Source organism: Hyaena hyaena, unplaced genomic scaffold (genome assembly GCF_003009895.1).
Source record: "Hyaena hyaena isolate Hyena2069 unplaced genomic scaffold, ASM300989v1 scaffold_192, whole genome shotgun sequence".
Taxonomy (NCBI): domain Eukaryota; kingdom Metazoa; phylum Chordata; class Mammalia; order Carnivora; family Hyaenidae; genus Hyaena; species Hyaena hyaena.
Window position 1 is genome coordinate 2,230,623 of NW_024080825.1, and position 25,964 is coordinate 2,256,586.

Here is a 25,964-nt window from a genome sequence, read left to right on the forward strand (position 1 = left end):
TTCGGCACAGACCTTCTCGGGAAGGTAAATAAAGCGTAAACAGGAATTAGTCAGGTTGTGTGTGTGTGTGTGTGTGTGTGTGTGTGTGTGTGTGTGTGTGTTGGTGGGGGAGTAAGAAGGCAGAAGAAAGGACACTCCAGGTGTGGAAGAAAAGTAGGTTCCAGTTTGGACACCCCGTAACCAAGCAGAGAGGTCTTTTAGACATACAGATAGTCAAATGATGCCTCTAGGAAGAGGTCCTGAGTCAAGAGGTGGTGATTGCAACTGTGAGACCTGATGAGGTACTCAAAGGGGTCATGTCAGCTGAAGGAACAGTGGGCTAGGGGGCCCACTGCTGATGTTCATGGGCATCGCAGGTGGAGCTCATGGAGGAAAACAAATGGACAGGTATTAGAGAGGCTGAGAGAACCAGTTCGGTGAAGCCAGGAGAGCACAGAGGTTGGAGAAAGCAGGCAAGTGGTCAGTGGATTGAAAGTTAACAGAAATGCTTCCTGAGATCAGAACTGGAAATAAGCACTGGATTTGGCAATCGGAGTCATTGAACACTTTAAAGACACGCTTCAGGGCCAGATAAGGATTGATGCCATATTAGGTGGGAACTGGAGACAGTGAGTGTAGACATCTCAAGAAGCTTCTTGAAATGTTTGGGTGGAAGGTAAGTATTTTTAAAATCTGGGGTGGGGGAGCCCAGAAGAAGGGGAAGTAGAGGTCAAAAATGGAGTGGAACAGAAAAGAAACTAGAGCACAGTCTTGGAAGATGTGACACTAGATAGAGTCTCTAACAGGAAAAGGTTACCTTTTACCCCAAAATGTCAGGAAATGTGGGTGTGGCCAAGTTTGTAGATGGGGAGTAGGAAGCTGAAGAAGATGACTCTGGAATGTCTCTGGTTTGCAGTAATGTAGGAAATTCAAAGTCCTATTGAAGGGAATGAGAGGTTGAGTTTAAAGTTTATTTATTTTCGAGAGAGAGCACACGCAGAAGCAGGGGAGGGGCAGAGAGAGAGGATCCCAAGCAGGCTCTGCACTCTCAGCACAGAACCCAATCCGGGGCCCAAACCCATGAACCATGAGATTATGACCTGAGCCGAGATCAAGGGTCAGATGCTTAGCCACCCAGGCGCTCCAAGAGGTTGAGTTTAAAGAAATGGGGGTAGGAGGTGTTAAAGAAAATATTGACAGTTTAGGATAGTTATTACAAAGATTAGGAGAGGAAATTACCCTAAACAGATTCACTCTCTCTACTAACAAAGTGCCAGCCCATAGTTGGGAATCACTGTGCTCCCTGGCCTTTTCAGTCCCCCGTCACTGCACCCTGTCAGCCACCAGCACATACACCAGAATGAACCACTAGATGCTTCTCGTCTACGGTGTTTGTTTCCTACCTTCAGTTTTGCTCCAGAAACCCCCTCTCTAAGATGGCCTGTTTTTCTCTCTCTCTGCGTCCACATCGTACTTAGTCTTCACATCCTTCTCTCAGAAAACCTTACCTGCCTCCCCCATTCCACACCTCACTGGAAATTACCATTTTATCTTTCCACTAGTTTCCTACATATCTCTTTAAGTGTTGCTTTTTACTCCATGTGGACTCCTACTGTTCTTTCCTCTCTTAGATGAAGTGCCAAAGCCAAGGCCCGCATAGGCTAATGTTCAGATATTTGTTGGACAAATGAATGGGGGACTTTTATAAATCTGATTTCACCCCTTCTGGGGCTTCTTTGTGGCCTGGAACCATCTCTGTCTCACCTTCACCTCACCTTTCTCCTGGTTCTGCCTCTTTTGGGGAAAAGGATGATTGCAGCTTTGTTGTAATCCAGCCCTTGTCTTGACAGCCATCACTGAGCTGGTTAATGAATACCTTGGTGCTGTTATTGAATGGTCTCTGATTAATCTTTTGGCTTAGCACAGAGTTGCACTGATTGCTCCCTAGCTCAAAAAATAAAACTGGGCTTCTGAAATGTCCCTCTTTGCATGAAAATGTTCGCTCCCTCTAATTTCTCCATCTGAAAAAAAAGTGTAGCTTCCTAGAGGCCGTGGCTGTCTGCCAAGACTTGCTTAGAAACCCTCCATAGAAGTAATATTCTTTGTCCCAGGACTCTTCTGCCATTCCTCTGATTTTATCTGGAACAATGACTAAAACTGAGGCCTGGAGACATTAACTTATCGAAGGTTATATGGCTAGCTTGGTCAAGATTTGAACCCGGTCCTTTGGACTGCTGAGCTTGTATGCAGTGTGGCCGCTCCCTGCCCACTCACCTCCATTCACCCACGGTCATCTCTTTTGTCGGCTCACCAGTGAACATGGCTTCAGTTCAGTTCCTGTATTGCCAGATCTGCAGAGAGCCCCTTCAGACACCTGCCCACCCAATCTCCTACTCATTTCTCGATAAAATTACTGCTGTGGTTTTAGGGCTTAGAACAGTTTATAAATATTAAATTCAATTTTGCATTGCATTTTAATTTTTCTCTTTTTTTTGTATTTTAATTTTTCTATGATAGCACTTCTCAAAGCTGTTTGGTCTTAGGACCCCTTGATACTCTTTTTTCTTTTCTTTTCTTTTCTTTTTTTTTAGAGAGAGAGAAAGAGTAAGGGATAGAGGGAGAGGGAGATAAAAAAATCTTAAGCAGGCTCCATGCCCAGTGTGGAACCCCACACCAGGCTCGATCTTAGACCCTGGGATCTTGAACCTGAGCTGAAATCAAGACTTGGATGCTTAATTGACTGGTGTCCCTAGGACCCCTTAATATTCTTAAACATTGCAGACCCCAAAGTGCCTTTATTAAGTGTGCATTTAATTTATCATATTAGAAATTAAGAAATTTAATAATTAAATATTTATAATATGTAGTTTAATAATTACTATTAAATTAAGAACTTTAAAGACAGTAAACACGTTTATTTACTGATTTATTTAAAAATAATAATGATAGGGTGCCTGGCTGGCTTAGTCTATAGAGAACATGACTCTTGATCTTGGGGTTGTGAGCTCCAGCCCTACACTGGGTATAGACATTACTGAAAAAAATAAATATTAAAAATAAGGGTGCCTGGGTGGCTTGAGCTCAGGTCATGATCTTGTAGTTTGGGTTAGTTTGGGTTCATGGTTTTGAGCCTTGCATCCGGCTCTGTGCTGACTGCAGGTTGCCCGTTTCAGATGCTCCATCCCTCTCTCTAAGCCCCTCCCCCCTTTAAAAAAAAAAAAAGCAAATCTTAGAATGAATAAATAAATAAGATAAATCCATTCTACCTTTAACACAAATTATAAATATTTTTGTAAGAATGAACTGTTTTCCCAAAAAACAAAATTTGTGGAAAAAGTAGTACTTTTTTGTAAGTAGTACTTACATTTTTGCACATCTCTTTAATCTATAATTTATAGAAGACAGTTGGAATATCATATCTGCTTCTGCATTCAGCCTGGCTTTTTAAAAAATTTTTTGGTTGACCTATTTGAAGGAAATCTACTTTTTGTACAGATGTAATTAGAAAAGGGAGGAATAGTAGTGCCTATGTGGTTCAGTCGGTTAAGCATCCGACTTCGGCTCAGGTTATGATCTCACAGTTCATAGGTTCGAGCCCCATGTTGGGCTCTCTGCTTTCAGCACAGAGCCTGGAGCCTGCTTGAGATTCTCTGTCCCCCTCTCTCTATGGTCCTCCCCTGCTCACTGTCCCAAAGATAAATAAACATTTTTTAAAAGTGTTTAAGGGGCACCTGTGTGGGTCAGTCGGTTAAGCGTCCAGCTTCGGCTCAGGTCATGATCTCGCGGTTTGTGAGTTCGAGCCCCGCATTGGGCTCTGTGATGATAGCTCAGAGCCTGGAGCCTGCTTCACATTCTGTGTCTTGCTCTCTCTCTCTGCCCCTCCCCTGCTTGTGCTCTGTCTCTCACTGTCTGTCAGTAATAAATAAATGTTTTTAAAAAATTAAAAAATTAAAAAAAGAATAAAAGGTGTTTTAAAAATTAACCAAAAAAGGAGGAAATTTTAAAAGCCTTTTCAGATAATTATGAATAGTCATCTTTGATGCTATTCCAAAACTCAGCAATTATTCTTTTTTCAGTGATTAGTAGCAGTTTGGAACTTGAAACTGTATCAGTAAGTCTGTTACATTAAAATCCTTTGCTGTATTTATCATCATAGATCTTTAACTCATGAGTGATTAGTAGCATCATGCATTGATCATTTGCGAAATCATTTCACAAATGATCATTTGCGAAATTGATCATTGGTTCACTGAGTTACTGAGTTCACTGAAATCTTCCAAGTCCTGCCACACACAAGTTTTAAAAATCACATACGGTATTATCACTAAAAGCTCATAGAAAAAGTCTAAATACTGTAAAACTGTCAGATTCCTAGAATCCAGTCTATACTTGTGAGAAAATGAAAGTGATGAAGGCAGATACCATCTTATATTGTTATGAAATAGTTTTGACCTCTAGATCCCCCTTAAGAGGGTCACAGGAGCCCAAGGAGTCCCCAGGCCGCACTTTAAGAACAAGCTATTTTGTGAGGAAAAGTGAAGTGAAGGAAAAGTGAAATACGGCATGGGCTTCGAACATTTAAATCACTAATTCATCACATCCTAAGCAGCCCAGTCATTGCTAGGCCTTGGCCCAACAGACAGCTGACATGGACCCCCTAAAATCCTCAGTTTTTCCTTGGAATACGAGGGCCACCTCCTCAATTCAAGAATACCCCAGAGATATTCTCCCAAGCAAACACCTCGACCTAAGGTAGTATTTCTAGTTAGCTGTGATGTGTGCAGCTCCTGGTTGGTGTACAAGAAAGATTTTGAAATCTTCCTTGTAAGAAGGCCCACCCACTTCATAAAGTAACCTGGATCCCAGGAGTTAATAGAGCCAAGAGTCACTGACACCCTCCAGCCCAGGGAAACTGAGACTGGGGAGGAGTTGGGCTGACTACCTTCAGGATGTATCTCCCTAGAGAATGGGCTAGAGCAGGATTAAATATTGGGTACAGGGAGAAATGGGACAAGTCCTCTTTTCCCCTTCCACGTGTATTACCACCAGCTCTTTTGCCAAGAATGGAACAGGGAATTAAACAGTAAACGATAAATTGTTTTCTTTTAGTGTGTGTGGTCTCAGAATCCTGATTTCTCTGTGTTTGTAGGTCACTAAATGGATCATTATCTTATCACTTTCCTTCCCGCTAGGAATAAATCTCCTGTAGTATGTATTTACTACTAGGCTGCAAGGTTCGAGAGGGCAGGGACCATGTTTGTATGTCTTCTTTACCACTGTATCCACATCACTTAGTACACAATAGGTATTTAATGATCATTTGTCACATAAGTGAAACCTCTTTCCTAATGTGGAGACCTAATGTACCATGTAGTGTCAGCAAAATCACATTCAGTCCAGGGAAGTTTGCTATGAGAAGTGACGCAGTGACCGAACGCAGGTGTGGGGTAATGCCAAAGTGTGGGTGGCTAATTTACAGTATATAATCTAAATGCATGTTCATTAAATTAAGCACTGCACCTACAGAGTGATATACAGAGCACTCTAGGAGATATAAAGATGAATTAGGCAGTGTGCCCCTAAAGAGCTTGTAGTTCGTCAAAAAAGAGAGCTAGGGGAGCCTAGGTGGCTCATTCGGTTGAGTGTTCAGCTCTTGATATTGGCTTAGGTGGTGATCCCGGGTCATGGGGATTGAGCCCCACATGCTCAGCATGGGGCCTGCTTACAGTTCTCTCCCTCTCTCCCTCTGCCCTTCCCCCATTTGGATGCACGCTCTCTCTCTAAAAATTAAAAAGAGAGCAAGAGAGGGGAGAGAGCGCTGAAAGGATATATCCAAAGAACAGTAGTAAAAAGTAGAGCGCAAGTACTGTGGAAGAAAGGCTCCGTGCTGTTGAAGGGTGAAAGAAGTTTGTGGAGGAAGAAGCTGAAGGGCTGGACCATGGACAGTAGAGAGAATCCCCACAGCTGGAGGTGCAGAAAATAAAGACCCAAGAGCAGCATGGCCCAATGGAAGGGTCTGTGAGGGGAACAAGTAAAAGATAAAAATCGAGAAAGTAAATTAGAGTCCAAGCTGGGAGGATTGATGATATTAAGTGTGGTCATAGGATTTAACAAAGGAGCCCAAGAGTCCTGGCCTTATTTCTCTCTGGCGAGCCTTACAAGGGAGATAGATACGCCCAAGACCCTGATCATTAACATCTAACAGAACCTCAGAGGTCTGTGTTCTACTGAACTGAACATGTGAGTAGAAGCCCAAAGGTATTTCCTGTCCCTCCCTCAATCCAATCTTGGGATCTTGCTGTATTACTTATGATTTTTATTTTCTGTATTTTATGATGCTTTGACATTTTAGGAGCCTTGCTAGCAGAGGAGAGACTGCCCTTCCCAGTGCAAACTTAATTCCTGGACACTGAACAGCTTGCCTGGGAGTAGGCCTCTCCTATGCAAATCAACCAATCCAAGCCTTCATCCCCAACTTTATCCAAAGCTCACACGCCAAGACCCACAAAACCAATGTCTCCCCTGCCCTAAATCACTCCAAGAGCCAGGCGCTGAGCAGCTAGGACCAGTCCTGTAGCCCAGAGCCTGCTGAACTTCTTCACACTGCCCAATCCTAGACTTCTCAGATGTGCCTACTCTGCCTCACCTGTTCATTCCGGGGAGCCCGCCATACAGGCTCTGAACCATGCTTTTCCTTTGCTCGTCTGCCCCTAACTGACCCTGCTACCTCCCCAGCAGGCCCTGCATGCCATGGCGTGGCATGCCCCCTCGTGGGACCTGTAACTAATAGACTCTTGCAAAGGCAGTTGTCTCTGTGTCTGTCACCTTACAATTTCTCATTAGAACAAAATCATAGGTACAATAGGAAGGCATTGCCTTCGGCATAGAACATTGCCCTGAGGTATAAAAATTGGGGAGGGGGATGCCAAACAAAAGGACGATAGAAAATATTAGTGTCTTTAAGTTTTCAGTCAAGGAAATTTAAGTCCATTGTAAGGCTTTCTGAATTTATCTATCTTATAATCAGGGCTGTTGGGGTGTTTTAAAATCAGGAGTTGGATGAATGTCACTGGGATATATATTAGTACATTTATTAAAAAGGAAAAATAAGGTCTGGGGCATCTGGGTAGCTTAGCCAGTTAAGTGTCCAGGTCTTGGTTTCGGCTCAGATCATGATCTCATTCATGTTTGTGGGTCAAGCCCCTCATTGGGCTCTGTACTGATGGCACAGAGCCTGCTTCGGACTCTGTCTCCCTCTCTCTCTGCCCCTCCCCTGCTCGCTCTCTCTCAAAAATAAATGGATAAACATTGAAAATTTTTTTTAATTTTAAAGAGGAAAAATAAGGTCATAATTTTTCAAATTAAAAAAAGTCTGATTTGGTCTATTGGTTTGACAGTAATGACTAGCTTCGCTAATTATATCATATGGTAGATATTTTTATACATGAAACAAGCTAAATCTGTGGCTTTAAGGTTTTGATGAAAATATCTTTAAAGCATTTGGTAAGAGGGGTGCCTGGGTGGCTCAGTCGGTTAAGTGTCCGACTTCGGCTCGGTCATGATCTCATGGTTCGTGGGTTTGAGCCCCACATAGGGCTCTGTGCTGACAGCTAGCTCAGAGCCTGTAGCCTGCTTCACATTCTGTGTCTCCCTCTCTCTGTGACCCTCCCCTGCTCACGCTGCCTGTCTCTTTCTCAGAAATAAATAAAAACATTAAAAAAAAATGTTTAAAGCATGTGGTAGGATAAAATTATTTTATTAAAAAATTAATGTTGGAAAAATTAGTGTTAGCAATGATATATTGAAACTAATGATATTTTGATTATTCCAACTTTTTCTTTTGGATTAGATAAAGTTCCTTTAAGAAAAAGAATAACCCCTGTAAGAGTAACCCATATAATTATTAGCAAAAAAATTAAACCTTTTTTGACATCCTCAGAAAACAAGAAATGGAATATTTCTAAAACCAGGTAACAAATCATTTGGCAAGTTGGTTGGTTTATAGTTCTTTGCTTTCAGTAAAGTTGAAATACTACCTAATTTGATTGTCAGCTGATTAAGATAAATTTTGCTGATAGCTTACTATGTGATTTTGGCATATAATTTGTAAGGAGTTCAAAGAATTGAGTGGCATTGCTACAATAAAATTCTTCTGTTCCCAGATACTATTTATGTGAATAAGGTTTCTGAGCACTAAAATCTAATACTAGAAAGGGAAAGGAGGGTTAATATTGAGCCATGTTTGATTCTAGTAATAAATAATGCAAATATTTCAACCCCAAAAACACCAATTTAAAAAAACTCATTAGGAGATATATTTTAATAAAATTTTCTTTTTAAGCTTAACAATTACTTATAAAATGTATATTTATATATATTTTTGTATTAATGTTTATTCTTTTGAGAGAGAGAGACACACATACACACCATGATTGGGGGAGGGGCAGAGAGAGAAGAGGGAGAGGAAGACACAAAATCCAAAGCAGGCTCCAGGCTCTGAGCTGTCAGCACAGAGCCTGACATGGGGCTCAAACCCACAGATCATGATCTGAGCCGGAGTTGATCACCCAACCAGTTGAGCCACCCAAGCACCCTATGTTTTTATATATCTTGATCAATTTTATTAATGAGAATTATAATAAAAAATCAGTCCAGGAGAGGTTTTTTTTAATGTTTATTTATTTGTTTTGAGAGATTGAGAGTGCTAGCAGAGGAGGGGCAGAGAGGAAGGGAAAGAGAAAAAGATTCCCAAGCAGGCTCCATGCTGCCAGCACAGAGCTCGACACAGGGGTCGAACTCACGAACTCTGAGGTCATGACCTGAGCTGAAATCAAGAGTTGGATGTTTAACTGACTCAGCCCCCCAGGCACCCCAATCCAGGAGAATTTTTTATTATTTTTTTTTAATTTTTAAATGTTTATTTATTTTTGAGAGAGAGTGAGAGACAGAACGCAAGCAGGGAAGGAACAGAGAGAGAAGGAGACACAGAATCTGAAGCAAGGCTCCAGGCTCTGAGCTGTCAGCACAGAGCCCCATGCGGGGCTTGAATTCACAAACTGCAAGTTCATGACCTGAGCCGAAGCCAGAGGCTTAACCAACTGAGCCACCCAGGTGCCCCCCAGAGAATTTTTTAAAATTCTTAGAGACTCAGGGTCATAGGAAAAATTTTAAATTTAAGTACAGTTTATTTGTAATTTTTTGTTGCAGAAAAGTATTCAAAGGTGATCAATAAAATGCTGTAAAGCATAACCATATACTTTTGCACACAGTTCTCTAGGGAATATGGAAGGGAGGTATGAGATGATGGAGAAAAAGAAATGAGGAAAAATTTATAAATGGTAAATAAAAGTTTCATTTCCAAATGTCAGTCCTGGGAGTTATATAATTTACAAATATTTAAACTTGTGATGAAAAAGAAAATTCTGACTTTAAAATGGAGTAGGAGGAGAGACCCTAGGTGGCTCAGTCACTTAAGCACCTGACTTGATTTCAGCTGAGGTCATGATTTTAAGGATGATAGAATCAGTGCCCACCTGGGGCTCCCCTACAGAGCCTGCTTGGGATTCCCTCCCTGCCCCTCCCCTGCTCACTTTCTCTCTCTCTCTCTCTCTATCTCTCTCTCCCCCCCTCAAAATAAATAAACTTTTAAAAAGTTTAAAATGGAGTCGAAGGAAATATATACAGAATACTCAACCGAACAAAAAATACTTCAAGACTACTGTTGGCATACTGCTTATCTCCAGGGCAGGTACTCATTGAGAGAATAGCACCTTTAATAGTGAGAGAGCACTTTTAAATTCTCTCCTTTTTGCCAAGGGTGGCTTGGAGTCTAACTTGAGTAAAGGCACGCTTTATGTGAGCTCATAGTAATGAGAAATAGACACACCGATGTGTTTCCCCGTGGTTAGCTACCTGGAGTGCGAGACAAAAGCATCGTTGGGATGCATGGGCGGACAGGGAGTAGAGTTTGTGTACAGCCAGCTGCGCCCCAAGGGTATGGGGCAAGGAGTGAGTGGTTATGGGTGTTGACGGTGGTATAAACGCAACCTCCAGGACTGCTCTCTGGAAACACTGGTGTTCTGATGCCAGGAAGCAAGGGTGGGGCCGGGCCGGGGAGGCCGCGCGCCCTTGCTGGGCCCGAACGGGGTCATCAGCCTCGCGTCTCACGCCTGTCTCCGTGTCTCTGTCTGTCTCCCCGCCCCTGCAGTCGCTGCTCAGCATCCCGGGCTCGCCGTTCCTCTCCCGCCACAACAGCAAAAGCAGCATCTTCAGCTTCCGAGGGCCCGGGCGGTTCCGCGACCCGGGCTCGGAGAACGAGTTCGCGGACGACGAGCACAGCACGGTGGAGGAGAGCGAGGGCCGCCGCGACTCGCTCTTCATCCCGATCCGGGCCCGCGAGCGCCGCAGCAGCTACAGCGGCTACAGCGGCTACAGCCAGGGCAGCCGCTCGTCGCGCATCTTCCCCAGCCTGCGGCGCAGCGTCAAGCGCAACAGCACGGTCGACTGCAACGGCGTGGTGTCCCTCATCGGCGGCCCCGGCTCCCACATCGGCGGGCGGCTCCTGCCAGAGGTGAAAATAGATAAGGCAGCTACCGATGACAGTGTAAGGAAGTAAACACATAGACCCAGGCTAGGCATGGCAGTCTCGCGCGCGCCCTCCTCTCTCCTCTCCGGTCCGGCCGCGCGCTCCCACGCTCTGTCCCCACTCTCTCCACTCGCGTCCCCACTGCCCCCCCCCCACCGCTTCTGTTTTCTCCCACCCGCCTGGTTTCTGTTTCTCTCTCCCTTCAGCGCCTTCTTCTTTTACCCTTCCCTTCATTCCCTGCTGTTTCCCCCCACTCCCCCTTCCCCCTTTTTTCCCCACTACTGGCCCTTCCCCATCCTCCCTTGGCTTTCTTTTACCTCTTTTTCCTTTCTCTCCATCTTTGCAAGTCTCTGTCAGCCTACCTATATCCCTACCCTCCCCCCCCCCCATCCCTGCTTTGACTGAATGCCTCTGGCCAGCGGATCCTGCCCGGATGGAATGAGAATGGCATCCTGCCACCACCAGTGACCAAGTCTGAGCCGGTTTGGAACTACCATTGCTTCTCTCCCTCCCACTCCTCTCCTTATAAGGAAACAGCCTGGAATTTAAAGCTCTTATCTTTCTATTAAAAAAAAAAAAAAGCAATATAGTTGAGAACAATTTTCCCAGTCCCCTCTGTTAGAACGAGGTGTGATTTTTCCAAAGAGGAATGTGCATACATGACGCAGCCGGCAGGAGGTGTGCACCAGGGAGAGCCAGGCAAGGAGGGCTTGGGGAAGCCACAGCGGATCCGGAGCACAAAAGCGCGTTTGAAATGGAAAGAACTCAAAGCAGGGGCCAAGTGGGAGGTTGAGGCAAGAACACATGGTGCATGGGGGAGGAAGGAGAAGGGAAGCAAAAGATGAATTTTAAATGTAATCAAATGTCAGGCTCTGGAGGAGCTGCATATAACAGCTTCAAGAAAATCGCTGGTAGAGGGGTTTGGATAATGGCTCCCCTCTTTGGGAAAAGCCATCTCCTAACATTTCTTTAAATTCTAAGCTGTTTATACCTGTTTTCTAGTTTTAAATTCATATAACCTCAGCGATCCTAACCCTCTGTACCTCTAACTCCTTAACTGCCCTCAGCCCTTCCTTAGCTGGCATAGACTCCTTGAGATGGCACGCCAGTTCGTCTTGTCCTAACATTTTGGTTTCCCCTAACACAGCTCGAAGGCAGCTGGTCCGTTAATTAGCATGATGCATGTGTGGAGGAAAACGGGGTGGTCAAAGGTGCAATTATCCACAGACATCCGTTCTTCACATTTCTGGACGGTTGTTGACCGTACAGATAAAAAGTAGAAAGGCATTTAGGATGTGATTGACGCCGTCTTTTCTCTCCTGTCTTTTTACTTAATAGCAAAATACTGCCCGCACTACACACACACATTTGTGTAGCCCTATACAAGCAACAAATTACTTTTATGTTTATTACTTCATTTGCTCTGAATAAAAACTCTGTAAGGCTGACAAAGTGGAGCTCATTATCACTATTTGTAGGTGGGGAGGTAGTCTCAGAGAATTGGGGCTCCTTGAGGTCACATTATTGATAGAGCCAGAGTCTTAAGGGAAACTTAATCTTCTGTTTCTCAGTTAATTTTAATATCTTCTCTGTATAGTCACATGGCCATTTTTCTTCAGGAAAACTTTATTTAATATCATAGTAGGAACAATAATAATAACAAACAGTGATTCCAGAATTCCCCCAAAACCAGATAGTTGGCCAAAATAAGTATTATAGATGATTATCTTTAAGTCTAATTTTTGATTGTCCCTAATTCTGTATCTGCAAGTAAATATTTAAGCTCTGGAATTAGGCAATTACATTCTCTGAAAAAAACGAGGTAATATCAACAGATAACGAGGGTCAGGTCAGCATGGATGGTACAGTTCAGGCAACTCAAATGTTAAAAGCCAAATTAAATTCTGATATCCTGGCCTTTTTTTTTTTTTTTTAATATTTAAACCAAACCATCCATCTTGCTTTTTTGTTGAAAAGAAGGTATTAGAAAAGGTATCCAGGAAGGAGGAGATTGAACTTCAGCTGAAGGCAGATAAGCAGGTTTGGGGGTTTTGGTTTTGGTCTTGGTTTTCTGCAGCTTCCGTTAGACTGTGTGGGAAAGAAATTTGAGAGGTCATTGAGCAGATGACTGTGGAAGCAAGGCTCTGTAGCCTTACACTGTAGCCCCCAGAGTGCTGCCTTTGGGGACTTGGGGGGCCTGCACACCCAACCCCCTGTAGGCGCTTAGGAGATTCTTTGCAGTGGGACTTGCAGTCCCAAGTGATGATGGTGACAGATTTGAGGATTCCCAAGGCCAGGAGGGCAGATCCCAAAGCGGCAGGAAGATGAGGTAGGGCACGACTATTTCATTCCCAAAGGCTTCATAACCAGGAAAAGCTGTTTTGTTAGAAGCCATAAACAAGTGCTTCCTAGCTGTGAATGGCGTGGGGATATATGTCAGTTACATTCATAGGCCAAAGAAACACAATAAAACAAACCCAGACTGCATAGACTGCATGTGGTATGCTATCAGATCTATAGAAAGCCAAACTACATGCCGAGAAAGGATGACCAATTAAAAGTTAACAGTAGTTGCCTTTGGGAGGGGAAATTATTGGTGGCTTTTTTTTCTTCCGTACACTATTCTGTTCTTTACGGCTTTCTGCAATGGACATAATAATGATAGATACCATATGGGTTCTTGCCATAGTATGCTAAGCACTTAAATATACACACGATCTCTTGAATTCTTATAACCATCCTATTTGGTAGGTGGCTTCATCCTTTTAAACAGATGAGGTTCAAAGCCTTAGTGACTTGTGGAAATGGAGCTTGAACCAAGGTCTTCCTGAGGCCAAGGAGACCTTCCTGACTGCTTAAATATTAACTCCTTTGGGAAGTGGGAAAGAAAAACATTTATCATTTATCTTAGAAGGACACAATACATTACTAATGTATTATTAGCATATTATTAGTATATGCACCCCAGGGCACGTGAGCAATGAATGCCTCCTTAGGCTAGGATGTAACGATTCTTACTGTCAGAACATTTGGGATGTGACTCCAGCCATGGGTTCATGTGTGCCTGAGCCAGGAGAGTGCTTCCCGGTATGCGCTCATGCTTTGGCCTCACCTAGTATTGAGGCTTAGGCTATGCCACACAATCTGGTTTTCTCCTCAGACTCAAATAAAGAAATATAATATTCTCTATGAAAAAAGAAAAGATATCCAGACATTGCCTCATTAGAGTTTCATCAAAAACTGTTTCACATGCTCATTAATTATTCAGGTGTGACTGGTAATGATTTTTTGATAGTTTGGGCATTGTCACTTTTGCATTCTGCTGAAGCAGAGGATGAGGGGACTTTTCCCATCTCTTCATCTCTTAGCTGGAAAAGTAGGTGGGAATCTCATCACTCAGAGAGAAAGCAGGTGCTGCTGAGAGACATAACTCAGAAACCCTGTTATATTAGCTTGCAAACGTTTAAGTATTATCTCATTTAATGCCCATAGCTGATAGATACTACCCTTGTCTGCATTTCACTGAGGAGGAAACCAAGGCTTAGAGAAATAAAGTCGTTTGTGCAATGTCATACCAAAAGCAGTAGAGTCAGGGCTCGAGTGCAGACAGTCCGGGTCCAGAATCCTGGCCAGTACCCAGCATGCTGCACCAGCTCGAAAGCCCAAGCCCTTCAGTTTATTTACTGACGTGATCCTGGGAAATTAACGTGACCCCTCTAAGCCCATGTCCTTACCTGTGAAAAAGAGATAAAAGGACCTTTGCTATAAGGCAGTTGTAAAGATGAAATATAATAACATTTATAAGATGTGAAGCATATTATTTGGTCCATTCTTGGTGTTCAGAAGCCACTTTCCGTTTCTTTCCCTGTACTCTTTCTGTCCTGAGAGGTAGACCTTAGGCTTTCTACTGAATTGCTTGACTCAGAGAGGGTTGTATTCCTTCTAAGGAAGACCTGAAAGATCCTTAGTCTGAGAAGAAGAAATTATTGTACAACTCTTTTAAAGCAGATTACTACAGGGGTGCCTGAATGGCTCAGTCCGTTAAGCTGATGACGCGGAGCCCACTTGGGATTCTCTCTCTCCCTCTCTCCGTCCTTCCCTTGCTCATGTGCTTGTTCTCTCTCTCAAAATAAATAAATAGACATTTAAAAAATAAAATAAAAATGCTCAAAATTTTAGTTCCAAGAAAAAGGTAACTGCCTGATAAATTTCCACTCATGTATTTCCATGGGAGAACGATTTAGTTGAGCTTCCTTGGACGGATCTGTAGAAATGTGGGCAACATCTGTCATCTGCAGGTTTTGCAGGATATCTCCTCGAGGAGGAGAGCTGCAGTTTAGGAGGTTGGAAGTCAGTGGCTAGATGCCCCAATAAACTTTGCATTTGGGCTGAGATCTGTACTGAGTTTCACTTGCAAAGAATGTAATTAAGGTTCTCCCTTGCTTCCTCTGTTACGGATAGTTTTACATGAAAGCTCCTTGGAGGCTGAGTTCTAAAAAGGCAGAAGCTCCTGACTTTAAAACGTTGTTAATTCTCCTCTTTCCTCCCCAACAAAGTGAGACCAAACAAACAAACAAAAGAAATAAACACCTCTGTGTCCAGGAATAAAAAGTGACCTGAGGAGATGGAGAAGGGGAGGAAAAGAGTATGTGATCTTTCGGGTCTCAGTGTGGTTGAAGGAGAAAGCCCTCTCCCCACCTCCCAAGTGGTAATAATTGAGTAGCTGAGCCAATAGCAGAGACATCCCTGACACAGTCTCAAGGAGATTCTGGAGGGGGGTGACTGAAGGCGCTGTACATGGGAGGGCCTGCTCCAGCTTTTCTTCCCTTCCGTTGGCTCGAATCTGGCCCAAGAAACCATAGCCAACAGCGCTGATGGGAATGTAAAATGGTGCGGCCACTTTGGAAAACAGCGGCCGTTTCTCAAAAAAATTAAACGCAGAGCTACCATGTGATCCAGGTAGAACTGGAAACAGGTGTTCACACAAAAATTTGCACATGAATATTCATAAAACCATTATTCATAATAGCCAAAAAGTGGAAACAACCCAAGTGCCCATCATCTGAGGGACGGATGAATAAAAATGTGACATGTCCTGGTTATGGAATAGTATTCGGCCATGAAAGGGAACGAGGCGTTGACACGCGCTACAGCATGAATGAACCTTGCAAAGGTTATGCTCAGTGAAAGAAGCCAGGCACAAAGTCCACATATAAAGTGTATACGGTTCCACTTACTTTTTTTTTAATGTTTTTATTTATTTTTGAGAGAGACAGAGCATGAGCAGGGGAGGGGCAGAGAGAGAAGGAGACAGAATCTGAAGCAGGCTCCAGGCTCTGAGCTGCCAGCACAGAGCCCGACACAGGGCTCACACCCACGAACCGCAAGATCATGACCTGAGCCAAAGTCAGACGCTTAACCAACTGAGCCACCCAGGCGCCCCCATATGTTTCCATTTATATGAAATGTCTAGAAGCGGCAGATCTATAGAGACAGAAGGCAGATTATTGGCTATAAGGGGGCTTGGGATTGACTGCAGACAGGTGCTGTGTTCTTCTTTGGTATGATGCAAATGTTCTGGAAAACACTGTAAATACACTAAAAGCCACTGAATGGCACACTTTGAAATTGTTAAAATGGTGAATTTTATGTTAATGTGCATTTTATCTCAATGTTGTAAAAGTTGAAAAGAGAGAAACAATAGCCTGGACTTTGAGTCCCAGCTTTTAAAACCTCCCCCAGGGAGGCGGGATTTCAGGAACTCCCCATCCATCTTGGATTCCTGTGTTCCCTGGTTTGCTTACTACAGATTTATTTTTCTCTGGATACTACCTTAACGCCCAGTTAGTACTTAGCACTTTGAAGTAATGCAGTTTTCGTTTATATCATCTCAGGCAGTTAACAGTGATGAATATATGTTTACTCCCTGTCTCTCCGTTAATCAGTCACATCTGATGACTACTGAGAGACTGCATGTCCTGACAATGACCAGGCCATGTATGAAATAGGACCTTCACCCACAATCTGCCCAAGAAACCAGCCCCCTTGTCTATGGTAAACAACCCAGGCAGCCAGCCTGCTTTAAGTCAGAGTTGCAGGAAGCCAGTCTGCTCTTTCTAGTGACAGTCCAGGAAGGTAAATGATAATTTCTGTAACTGTCAGCCCCAGCAGATGGGTAGGACTTGGTTGATAACTGATGATGTCCCTAATTTTTGTTTCTGCTTTCAATTTGGGACCCACCAGAGAATCCAAATATGCACCCCTAATCAGTCACCTAGGATGCCCTGCTTCTAGTTAGCCCACCTGCAACTTCTTCATGCCAACAGCTTTGAAATGGAGGCATACCTGAAGCCTTCCCTTTTTTCCACTATAAAACGTTCCCACTCGCCTGCCTGACTTTGAGTCTGGCAAAATGCATGTGATGATGGCTGACTCCCTATATTAAGCTCAAAATAAATAGCCTTTGCTTTTCTCACTTGGTTGATCTTCATTATCTCCACAATACAGATAACATTTTCTAGGTATTTACACACACTTTCATATTCTTTCTCAAAGGAATTCTACCGCACAGTCAGTATTGCAATAGTACATTGGGTAACCCTCACCCAAGAGTTACCAAAGATGTGGGTACAAAGGTGGTGACCAGCTGAGAATTGTCCCCTAAATTCCTTTGTTCCACAAGACTCTCCCAGAAAGCACCCTTTCTTATGCAATCCCCTCACCTCTCCAAGCAACCTCTTCTGACATATGTCACCATGGATTAGTCTGCTTCCACTTTCAGGGACCCCCACAATATGTATTTTTTATTTGGCTTTTTTCACTCAACAGGGTGTTTTTGAGATACATCCATGTTGGGTATCAGTACTTCATTCCTTGTTATTGATGAGTATTCATTTGGTCCTTCATTGTATACTTACACCCCAAATTGTTAGTCCATTTTCCTGTTGATAGACATTCAAGTTGTGTCCAATATTCAGTAGTATGAATAAGCTTGCTGAGAGCATTCTTGTGCAACATGGTAGATAATTTTATCTTGGTAGATAAATGTTTTCATTTATATCGGATAATTATCTCAATGAAATTCCTGGGTCATGTGGTGAATGTACGTCTAACTTTGTGAGAAACTGCCAAACAGCTCTCCAAAAGAGTTATACTATTCTTTTTACTACCCCTCCCAACAGTGTGTTAGAGCCCCAGGTGCCCCACATACCAGCCACCATTTGGCGGTGTTCATCTTTGATTGTAACCTTTGAGTAGGGATAAACTGTTGTCTTCCTATGCTTTTAATTTGCATTTCCCTGCTGACTAATGATGATGTCCATCTTTTCACGTACTTATTGGCTTCTCATAGATCTTTTAGTAGTTGCTCATTTAAATCTTTTGCCCATTATTGATTTTTTTATGTTATAGACACAAGTCCTTTATCAGATGCATACATTTTTAATTTTGATGAAATCCAGTGTATCAGGTTTTTTTTTCTTTGATGATGTTTTTTGCATCCTGCCCAAGAAATCTTTGCCATTACCCCAAATTGTGAAGTTGTTTTCCTTCTATAAATTTTACAGTTCTGGGTTTTACTTTCAGGTCTCTGATTCAGCTCAAATTAATTTCTGGGTATGAAATTAGATAGAAGTTGACTTGGATGAATATCTAGTTTTTCCATATCATTTGTTAAAAAGACTTCCCTTCTGGGGCGCCTGGGTGGCTCGGTTGGTTAAGTGACCAACTTCACCTCAGGTCATGATCTCACGGTTTGTGAATTCAAACCCCTCAGCAGGCTCTCTGCTGTCAGCACACAGCCCACTTTGGATCCTCTGGCTCCCTCTCTCTGCTCTTCCTCTGCATGCACACACTCTCTCTCCCTCTCTTCTCTCTCTCTCTCAAAAAGATAAAACATTTAAAAATGTATTAATAAAAAACTAAAAAATCCCTTTCCTTTCTCCATTGAACTGACTTGGCACCTTGGTCAAAAATCAGTTGATGTACATGTTTGGATCTGTTTCTGCATTCCATTCCGTTCCCTTGATCTATTTGTTCATGCTTATACCAATGCTACATTTGTCTAATTACTGTAACTTTATAGTCTTGAAATGAGATAGCATAAGCCTTCCAAACAAAAAATATTTTAAAGATCATTAAACAGTCTCTTAAGAGGTTAATTTGCTGTTCAGATCTTTTTTAAAAGATTATTTTGCTATTCCAGATCCTTTGCATGTCTTTATATATTTTAGAGTTTTTTTTTTTTTTTTTTTTGGTCAGTTTCTTCATAAGAGCCTAGAATTTTTATAGCGATTGCACAGAATCTATAGGTCAGTTTGGGAAAATGGGCATCTTAATTATATTGACTCTTTCAATGTGTGAATGTAGTTTTATTCTCATTTAAGTCTTCTCAAGTTTCGCTCAGCAAAGTTGTATAATTTATAGTGGAAGTCTTGCCCATCTTCCACTAAATTTATTCCTTGGTATTTGTAGCATTTGATATTGTTATAAAAGGTATAATTTAAAAAGTTTATTTTCAGGGCACTCGGGTGGCTCAGTCGGCCGAGTGCCAACTTTAGCTCAGGCCATGATCTTTTTTTTTTTTTTAATATTTTTATTTATTTCTAGGAGAGAGAGAGAGNAGTCTTTTGCACTGTTTTACCCCGGACAGAATTCATAACGCCTTGAAGGCTGACTTACCATTAGATTCCCCAAAATGTTTAGCACACAGTAGGGGCTTATTCTGTGTGCTAAATGGGTCTAGGCACTTCAGGATGATAACTCATTTTGGTTACAAATGATAGAAAACTTCTCTCAGATTGTTTTTTTTTAATTTATTTTTTTAAAAATATTTTTATTTATTTCTAGGAGAGAGAGAGTGAGACAGCGTGAGCAGGGGAGGGTCAGAGAGAGAGGGAGATACAGACTCTGAAATAGGCTCCAGGCTCTGAGCTGGCAGTCAGCACAGAGTCCGACACGGGGCTCAAACCCACGAACCGCAAGATCATGACCGAAGCGAAAGTCGGACGCTTAACTGACTAAGCCACCCAGGCACCCCTGGCTCAGGCCATGATCTTACGGTCTGTGAGTTCAAGCCCTGCGTTGGGCTCTATGCTGACAACCGGAAGCCTGCTTCCTATTCTGTGTCTCCCTCTCTCTCTGCCTCTCCCCTGCCTGCTCTTTGTCTCTCTCTCCCTCAAAAATAATAAACATTTTAAAAAATAAAAAATAAAAAGTTTTTTATTTTTAAGTATTTGTTGTCAGAACATAGAAATACAGTTAGTTTTTGTATTCCATGATCTTGTAAATTAACATCTTAGTTAATGACCTTATATCTCATGATCTTGATAAATTAACATCTCAGTTCTATTAGGTCTTTTTTTTTGCAAATTCCATAGGGTTTTTACAGGCACAATAATATTTTCTGTGACTAACAGCAACTGCAATCCTTATGCCTTTTATTTATTTTTCTTGCTTTATTGCATTAGCTAGTACTTCAGATACAAAATGCATAGAAGTGATGAAAGCAGATATTCTTCCTTAATTCCATTATTAGTGGAAAAATATTTAATGTTCCAGCAAGAAGTATAATGTTGGCTATAGGTTTTCACAGATGTTCTTTATCAGATTGAAACTGCTATGTTCTATTTGTGGCTTGCTAAGAAATATTATTATGCCGAGGTGTTCAGTTTTATTAAATGTTCTTTTACTGCATCTGAGATAATCAGATGGTTTTTTTCTCCTTTATTCTGCTAAAGTGATGAATGACACTGACTTCTTTCCTAATGTGAAACTAGCTTTCCTGGGATAAATCCTGTTGGTCCTGATGTATTTATTATCTTTGTATATATTGCTGGGTTCTATCTTCTTAAGTTTTGTTAAGGATTTCATATCGCCATTCATGAGGGATATTGGTCTCTGATTTTCTTTTGTTGTAATGTTTTTGTTAGGTTTAGTGTCACAGTTATGTTAACTTTATAAAACAGGTTGGGAAGTATTCCCTTTTGTGTTTTCTGAAAGAATTGGTATTAGTATAGGTATTATTTCTTCTGTAAATGTTTGATAGAATTCACTTGTAGAGCTCTCTGGACTAGAGTTCTCTTTATTGTAAGGTTTTTTTTATTAATAGTTTCGAATGTGAGCTATTTAGATTTTCTATTTCTTCTTCTATTAGTTTTGGTAAGCTGTGTTTTGATAAGTTTGTCCATTTTATGCAAGGTGAAATGACTTGAAGTTGTTTACAATTATTCTTTTTTATTTTTAGGTTAGCCCACATAAATTTTTGGATTTATTTATTATGATACTGTATCCTGTTATACTCTGACTGCTATAAATATTATAGAGAAGCTTCCTGTCTGACGATGGTTCAACTTAAAATTACAATATATCCTTTTTTTTTTATAAATGTTTTATTTATTTCTGAGAGAGAGAGAGACAGCATGAGCAAGGGAGGGTCAAAGAGAGAGGGAGACACAGAATTCAAAACAGGGTCCAGGCTCTGAGCTAGCTGTCAGAGCAGAGCCCAACACGGGGCTCAAACGCATGACTGCGAGATCACGACCTGACCCGAAGTTGGACACTGACCGACTGAGCCACCCAGGAGCCCCTACAATATATTCTTATTATCCCAATAATGCCAGTAGGATTTATAGTAATGTCCTCATTGTTCCTAAAAATTATAATTTGTGTTTTCTCTCTTGTTTTCTTCATCAGTCTTGCCAGGGAATTATCAATTTTATTAATCTGTTTTAAAAAAAAAATTTGCCCTTTTGAATTGTCTATTGTTTGTCCATTTACTAATTCATTAGTCTCCACTCTTATTTTTATTATTTTCTTTCATCTACTTACCCACAGTTTAATTTGATCTTTTCCTTATTTCTTTTTTTTTTTTTTTTTTTTTTTTTTTTTTTTTTTTTAATTTTTTTTTAATGTTTTATTTATTTCTGAGAGAGAGAGAGACAGCATGAGCAAGGGAGGGTCAAAGAGAGAGGGAGACACAGAATTCAAAACAGGGTCCAGGCTCTGAGCTAGCTGTCAGAGCAGAGCCCAACACGGGGCTCAAACGCATGACTGCGAGATCACGACCTGACCCGAAGTTGGACACTGACCGACTGAGCCACCCAGGAGCCCCTACAATATATTCTTATTATCCCAATAATGCCAGTAGGATTTATAGTAATGTCCTCATTGTTCCTAAAAATTATAATTTGTGTTTTCTCTCTTGTTTTCTTCATCAGTCTTGCCAGGGAATTATCAATTTTATTAATCTGTTTTAAAAAAAAACATTTGCCCTTTTGAATTGTCTATTGTTTGTCCATTTACTAATTCATTAGTCTCCACTCTTATTTTTATTATTTTCTTTCATCTACTTACCCACAGTTTAATTTGATCTTTTCCTTATTTCTTTTTTTTTTTTTTAATTTTTTTTTAATGTTTTATTTATTTCTAGGAGAGAGAGACAGAGACAGCATGAGCAGGGGAGAGTCAGAGAGAGAGGGAGTCACAGATTGAAACAGGCTCCAGGCTCTGAGCCGGCAGTCAGCACAGAGCCCGACGCGGGGCTCGAACCCACGAACCGCGAGATCATGACCTAAGCGAAAGTCGGACACTTAACCGACTAAGCCACCCAGGCGCCCCATGATCTTTTTCTTATTTCTTAAGGTGGAAGTTTAGAGCATTGATTTTATATCTTTTACAGCACTTAGTGCTATAAAATTTTCTCAAACCATTGTGTTAGCCACATCCCATAAATCTTAACGTATTGTTTTCATTATCCTCAAAGTATTTTCTAATTTCCTTTGTGATTTTATCTTTGATCTATGGACTTTTAGAAGTCTGTTGTTTAATTTACAAATTTAAGGGGATTTTTTTCTGGATGTCTTACTGTTACCACAAGGCTTTTCAATGGAACCAGTTACTTGGATCTGTGGTAAATGCTCTTGCCTGTGTAAAAAGGCGACATAATGAATTTCTATTTTTACCCTGTAAAGTTCCCTAAGTATGATCTTTGAAACTTCTTTTTCTTGGTATCCTCTTTATTTCTTTCTTGAAATTTAAGATACGTTCTATAGCATGCCTTACTGTGGAACAAATTTTAATATTCTAGAGGTTGTCACCACATATCCCTGCTACAGTTTATTTTCAGTTTACATAGAAAGATAGAAATAATAATTGTTCCATCTTCATATGAAGTTTGGGGATAAACTTCTCTTTATGTGGATTTTTTGACCCATGCTAAAAATTATTTTAGCTTTCAAATAGATACCACTAAATGAGAATCTAATGATTTGACTAGGTCCTTTAGACATCATTTTTATTAACTTTATAAGGTTAATATTATTAAGGTCTCAAGAATTTATATCTTGTTATATCCAGCAAGTCCAGAAAACAGTAAGATCTACTTAGAACCAAAGCTATTTTAAATGCAGTTTCATCCTTTCTTGATGAATCAGCCAGTTCATTAGATCTTACCTTGAGAGTCAGCGTTATGAAAATTAGCTACCATGTACTGTAGATCCACAGAGCAGCTCAGTAAAAATTTAGAATGAATAAATGCCACTGTATGGGGCCTCTCTGTGTTCATTTTTAGATGATTGTCGTTTTAAAATACAGTCATTTAATCTGATTTATTAGGTGTCATGAATATCAGGCTGGGAATTGGAGCACAAAGTGGCTTACCAGAGAAATCTATCTTATTATGACCTGAGATAATGGTCAACAAATCATTGTTACATATACGGATGTTTGTAGAGTAATGTAGCCAAGGAATTCCCAAGGAAATCAGTTCTTTTTCTTTTCCATTTCTTCTGTAGCTCTGTCAAACAAACAAAACAAAATCCAATGGAAAAACAAATGTCTGAATCCGTGAAACAGCTTGATGAAACACTGTAATAAGATGCATTATGATGTGCCAGATACTTTCTTCTGTACAGTTCTTAACATCTAAACATATCTAAGGACAGAAAGCCTTTCGGATGTAGCTCCCTAGAGACTATTATTTTCTTTTCAAAAACAGCTAGGGTCCTTCTGGTCCTGATCAGACTGACTTTTCTAGCTTCATACAAACATGTGTCTTCCCTGCCCTCTGAGAGATGGGGACTCTTCTTACCTTCACAGTGGGAGGGACAGCCAACATTACCTGGATGATGTGTTATAGTGTACAGCATGGTTACTTGAAAGCTAGCTTTTAATCCACTGTGTTTAATCTGACCTAATGTAGCACATTCAGGTTGGCACAGAGAACACGGGCAAGGGACATTAACACCATGCTATAATCTCCCCTACCAGTATTGCCCACAGTGGAGCATGTAAAAAATAGTTTGTATAACAGTCTGGTGGTGTTTTCTGCCCTTTTTGTTTGACTGGGAATTTGAACATTGCAGGTTAACTTATAAAGTAAAATTTTACAAGGGCAAGATAAACATATATAGCACTATAAGTTTACTTAAAATAGCGAGGAGCATCTGGTTGGCTCAGTCGGTTAATTGTCCGACTTCAGCTCAGGTCATGATCTCACAGTTCGTGGGTTCGGGCCCCGCGTCGGGCTCTGTGCTGACAGCTCAGAGCCTGGAACCTGCTTCAGATTCTGTGTCTCCCTCTCTCTGCCCCTCCCCCGCTTGTGTTTTCTCTCTCTCTCTCTCTCTCTCTCTCTTTCTCTCTCCCCCCTCAGAAATAAACATTAAAAATTTTTTAATAAAGGGGCGCCTGGGTGGCTTAGTCGGTTAAGCGTCCGACTTTCGCTTAGGTCATGATCTCGCAGTTCGTGGGTTCAAGCCCCGCGTCAGGCTCTGTGCTGACTGCCAGCTCAGAGCCTGGAGCCTATTTCAGAGTCTGTATCTCCCTCTCTCTCTGACCCTCCCCTGCTCACGCTCTCTCTCTCTCTCTCTCTCTCCTAAAAATAAATAAAAATTTTTTTTAAATTGTTTTTAATAAAATAAAATAAAAGCAAAATCCTTACCATCATCTTTACAGTGGCTTGGGGGAGATTTAGGGTAGAACTTCAACTTGCTAACATTCAGTTAGGCCCAGGTTTGACATTTGGAAGTGACAGTTTGGGAGAGTGATGGTGCCTCTACCCATGGAGGAAGCAACGTCTACAGCACTCAGTGTGATCAGGGACTTGGCCCTTTAATGAAATGTCGAATAGAATGAATTCGACTTACTTCATCATGTGGTCCAATTCTAGCCAAATGCTGTGGAAATGAGACTGAGATGGGAAAACTCAGGTTCTCCTTCTGCTGGCATCGCCGCAGAAGATCTGGTCTTTCCACTGTGTGCTTGGAATTGACCAGATGAGGTGTTTGGGTCCCAGGCAGATTCTTTGGTTCACCATAGATCTGTACAAACTTAACCTGGTCGTCTCATGAGTAGCGCTAAGGATGATCCTTGGTCATGTTTCATTCTACTTCCTGAGGTTAATAAGATTGCAGGATCAAAGTACAAAGATGTTATGAAGAGCATATGTTTCTGCTCACACTCTGCACTGTATGTCCAGTATGACCCAGCTTTCACCTTTATAAGACTTTACTCACCTGATTTACTATTTTTTCTAGGCTACAACTGAGGTGGAAATTAAGAAGAAAGGCCCTGGATCTCTCTTAGTTTCCATGGACCAGCTGGCCTCCTATGGACGGAAGGACAGAATCAACAGCATATTGAGTGTTGTTACAAATACACTAGTAGAAGGTATGTGCCCTTGATGTCAGCCTGAGCCACCTAGATATAAATATGTAGAGTGCATGATAAATATAATCCCTGTCCGTTGGCCTGACTTTTGCAAAAATTGACTCTGAACTTTAGAAATAGTCTACTTGTTCTAGAAATCGGCATCCCATATCTGCATGCAGAGAATCAAATAAGGGCTTCAGAGCTGCTACCCGCATTGTACACGGATAGATAAGAAGTATGAAGGAATGACATTTAGGAGTGAGCCGGCAGATCTCAAGAAGCCTATACTTGTCCTGAGGAACCAGCACAAAGGATGTTGACTGAAGTGTGAAGATATGAAAAGGTGGAATCCCCCTCCTGCCCTCTACCCCGAAACATATCTTCCTCTTTTCTTCTTTAGCTACCTACAACCCTCTTGGCTTTCCCTGAAGGACTAATGTACTGTGCATTTTGATTGCACCTAATTCTGCCTCTCGTCAAACACCCCCACATATCCATAAATATATTTGATGTGTGAATAGGTAAGCTGAAACCCCTCTTATTTCGGCACTCTGTGCCACAGGAAAAGAGCAACCACTGTTGAATCAGAGCGTATCTGCAGTAATGTTGCCATCGGCACCTGAACTTGGTATTAGGTGGTTCCTCCATGACACAGCCTGGCCTTCCAGGCGCCCCTGGCTCTCTTCAGAGGTAGATTCAATGGCTGCGTTTTCTCTCACAAGATTCTGACTGATTCTGCATAAATCTTCTTTTG

General features: G+C 41.6%; 1 protein-coding gene across 2 annotated transcripts in view; it reads left to right on the forward strand.

Moving 5' to 3' along the window:
* The window catches only part of SCN8A (sodium voltage-gated channel alpha subunit 8), a 122,982-nt gene that overhangs the window by 51,519 nt on the left and 45,499 nt on the right, over positions 1–25,964 (forward strand). The window contains exons 11-12 of one of the 2 annotated variants that reach the window (XM_039241351.1): positions 10,187–10,582; positions 25,096–25,228. In XM_039241351.1, the coding sequence (XP_039097282.1) occupies positions 10,187–10,582; positions 25,096–25,228 (529 nt within the window). The remainder of the gene's footprint in view (positions 1–10,186; positions 10,583–25,095; positions 25,229–25,964) is intronic. The other variant, XM_039241350.1, reaches the window with a different exon arrangement.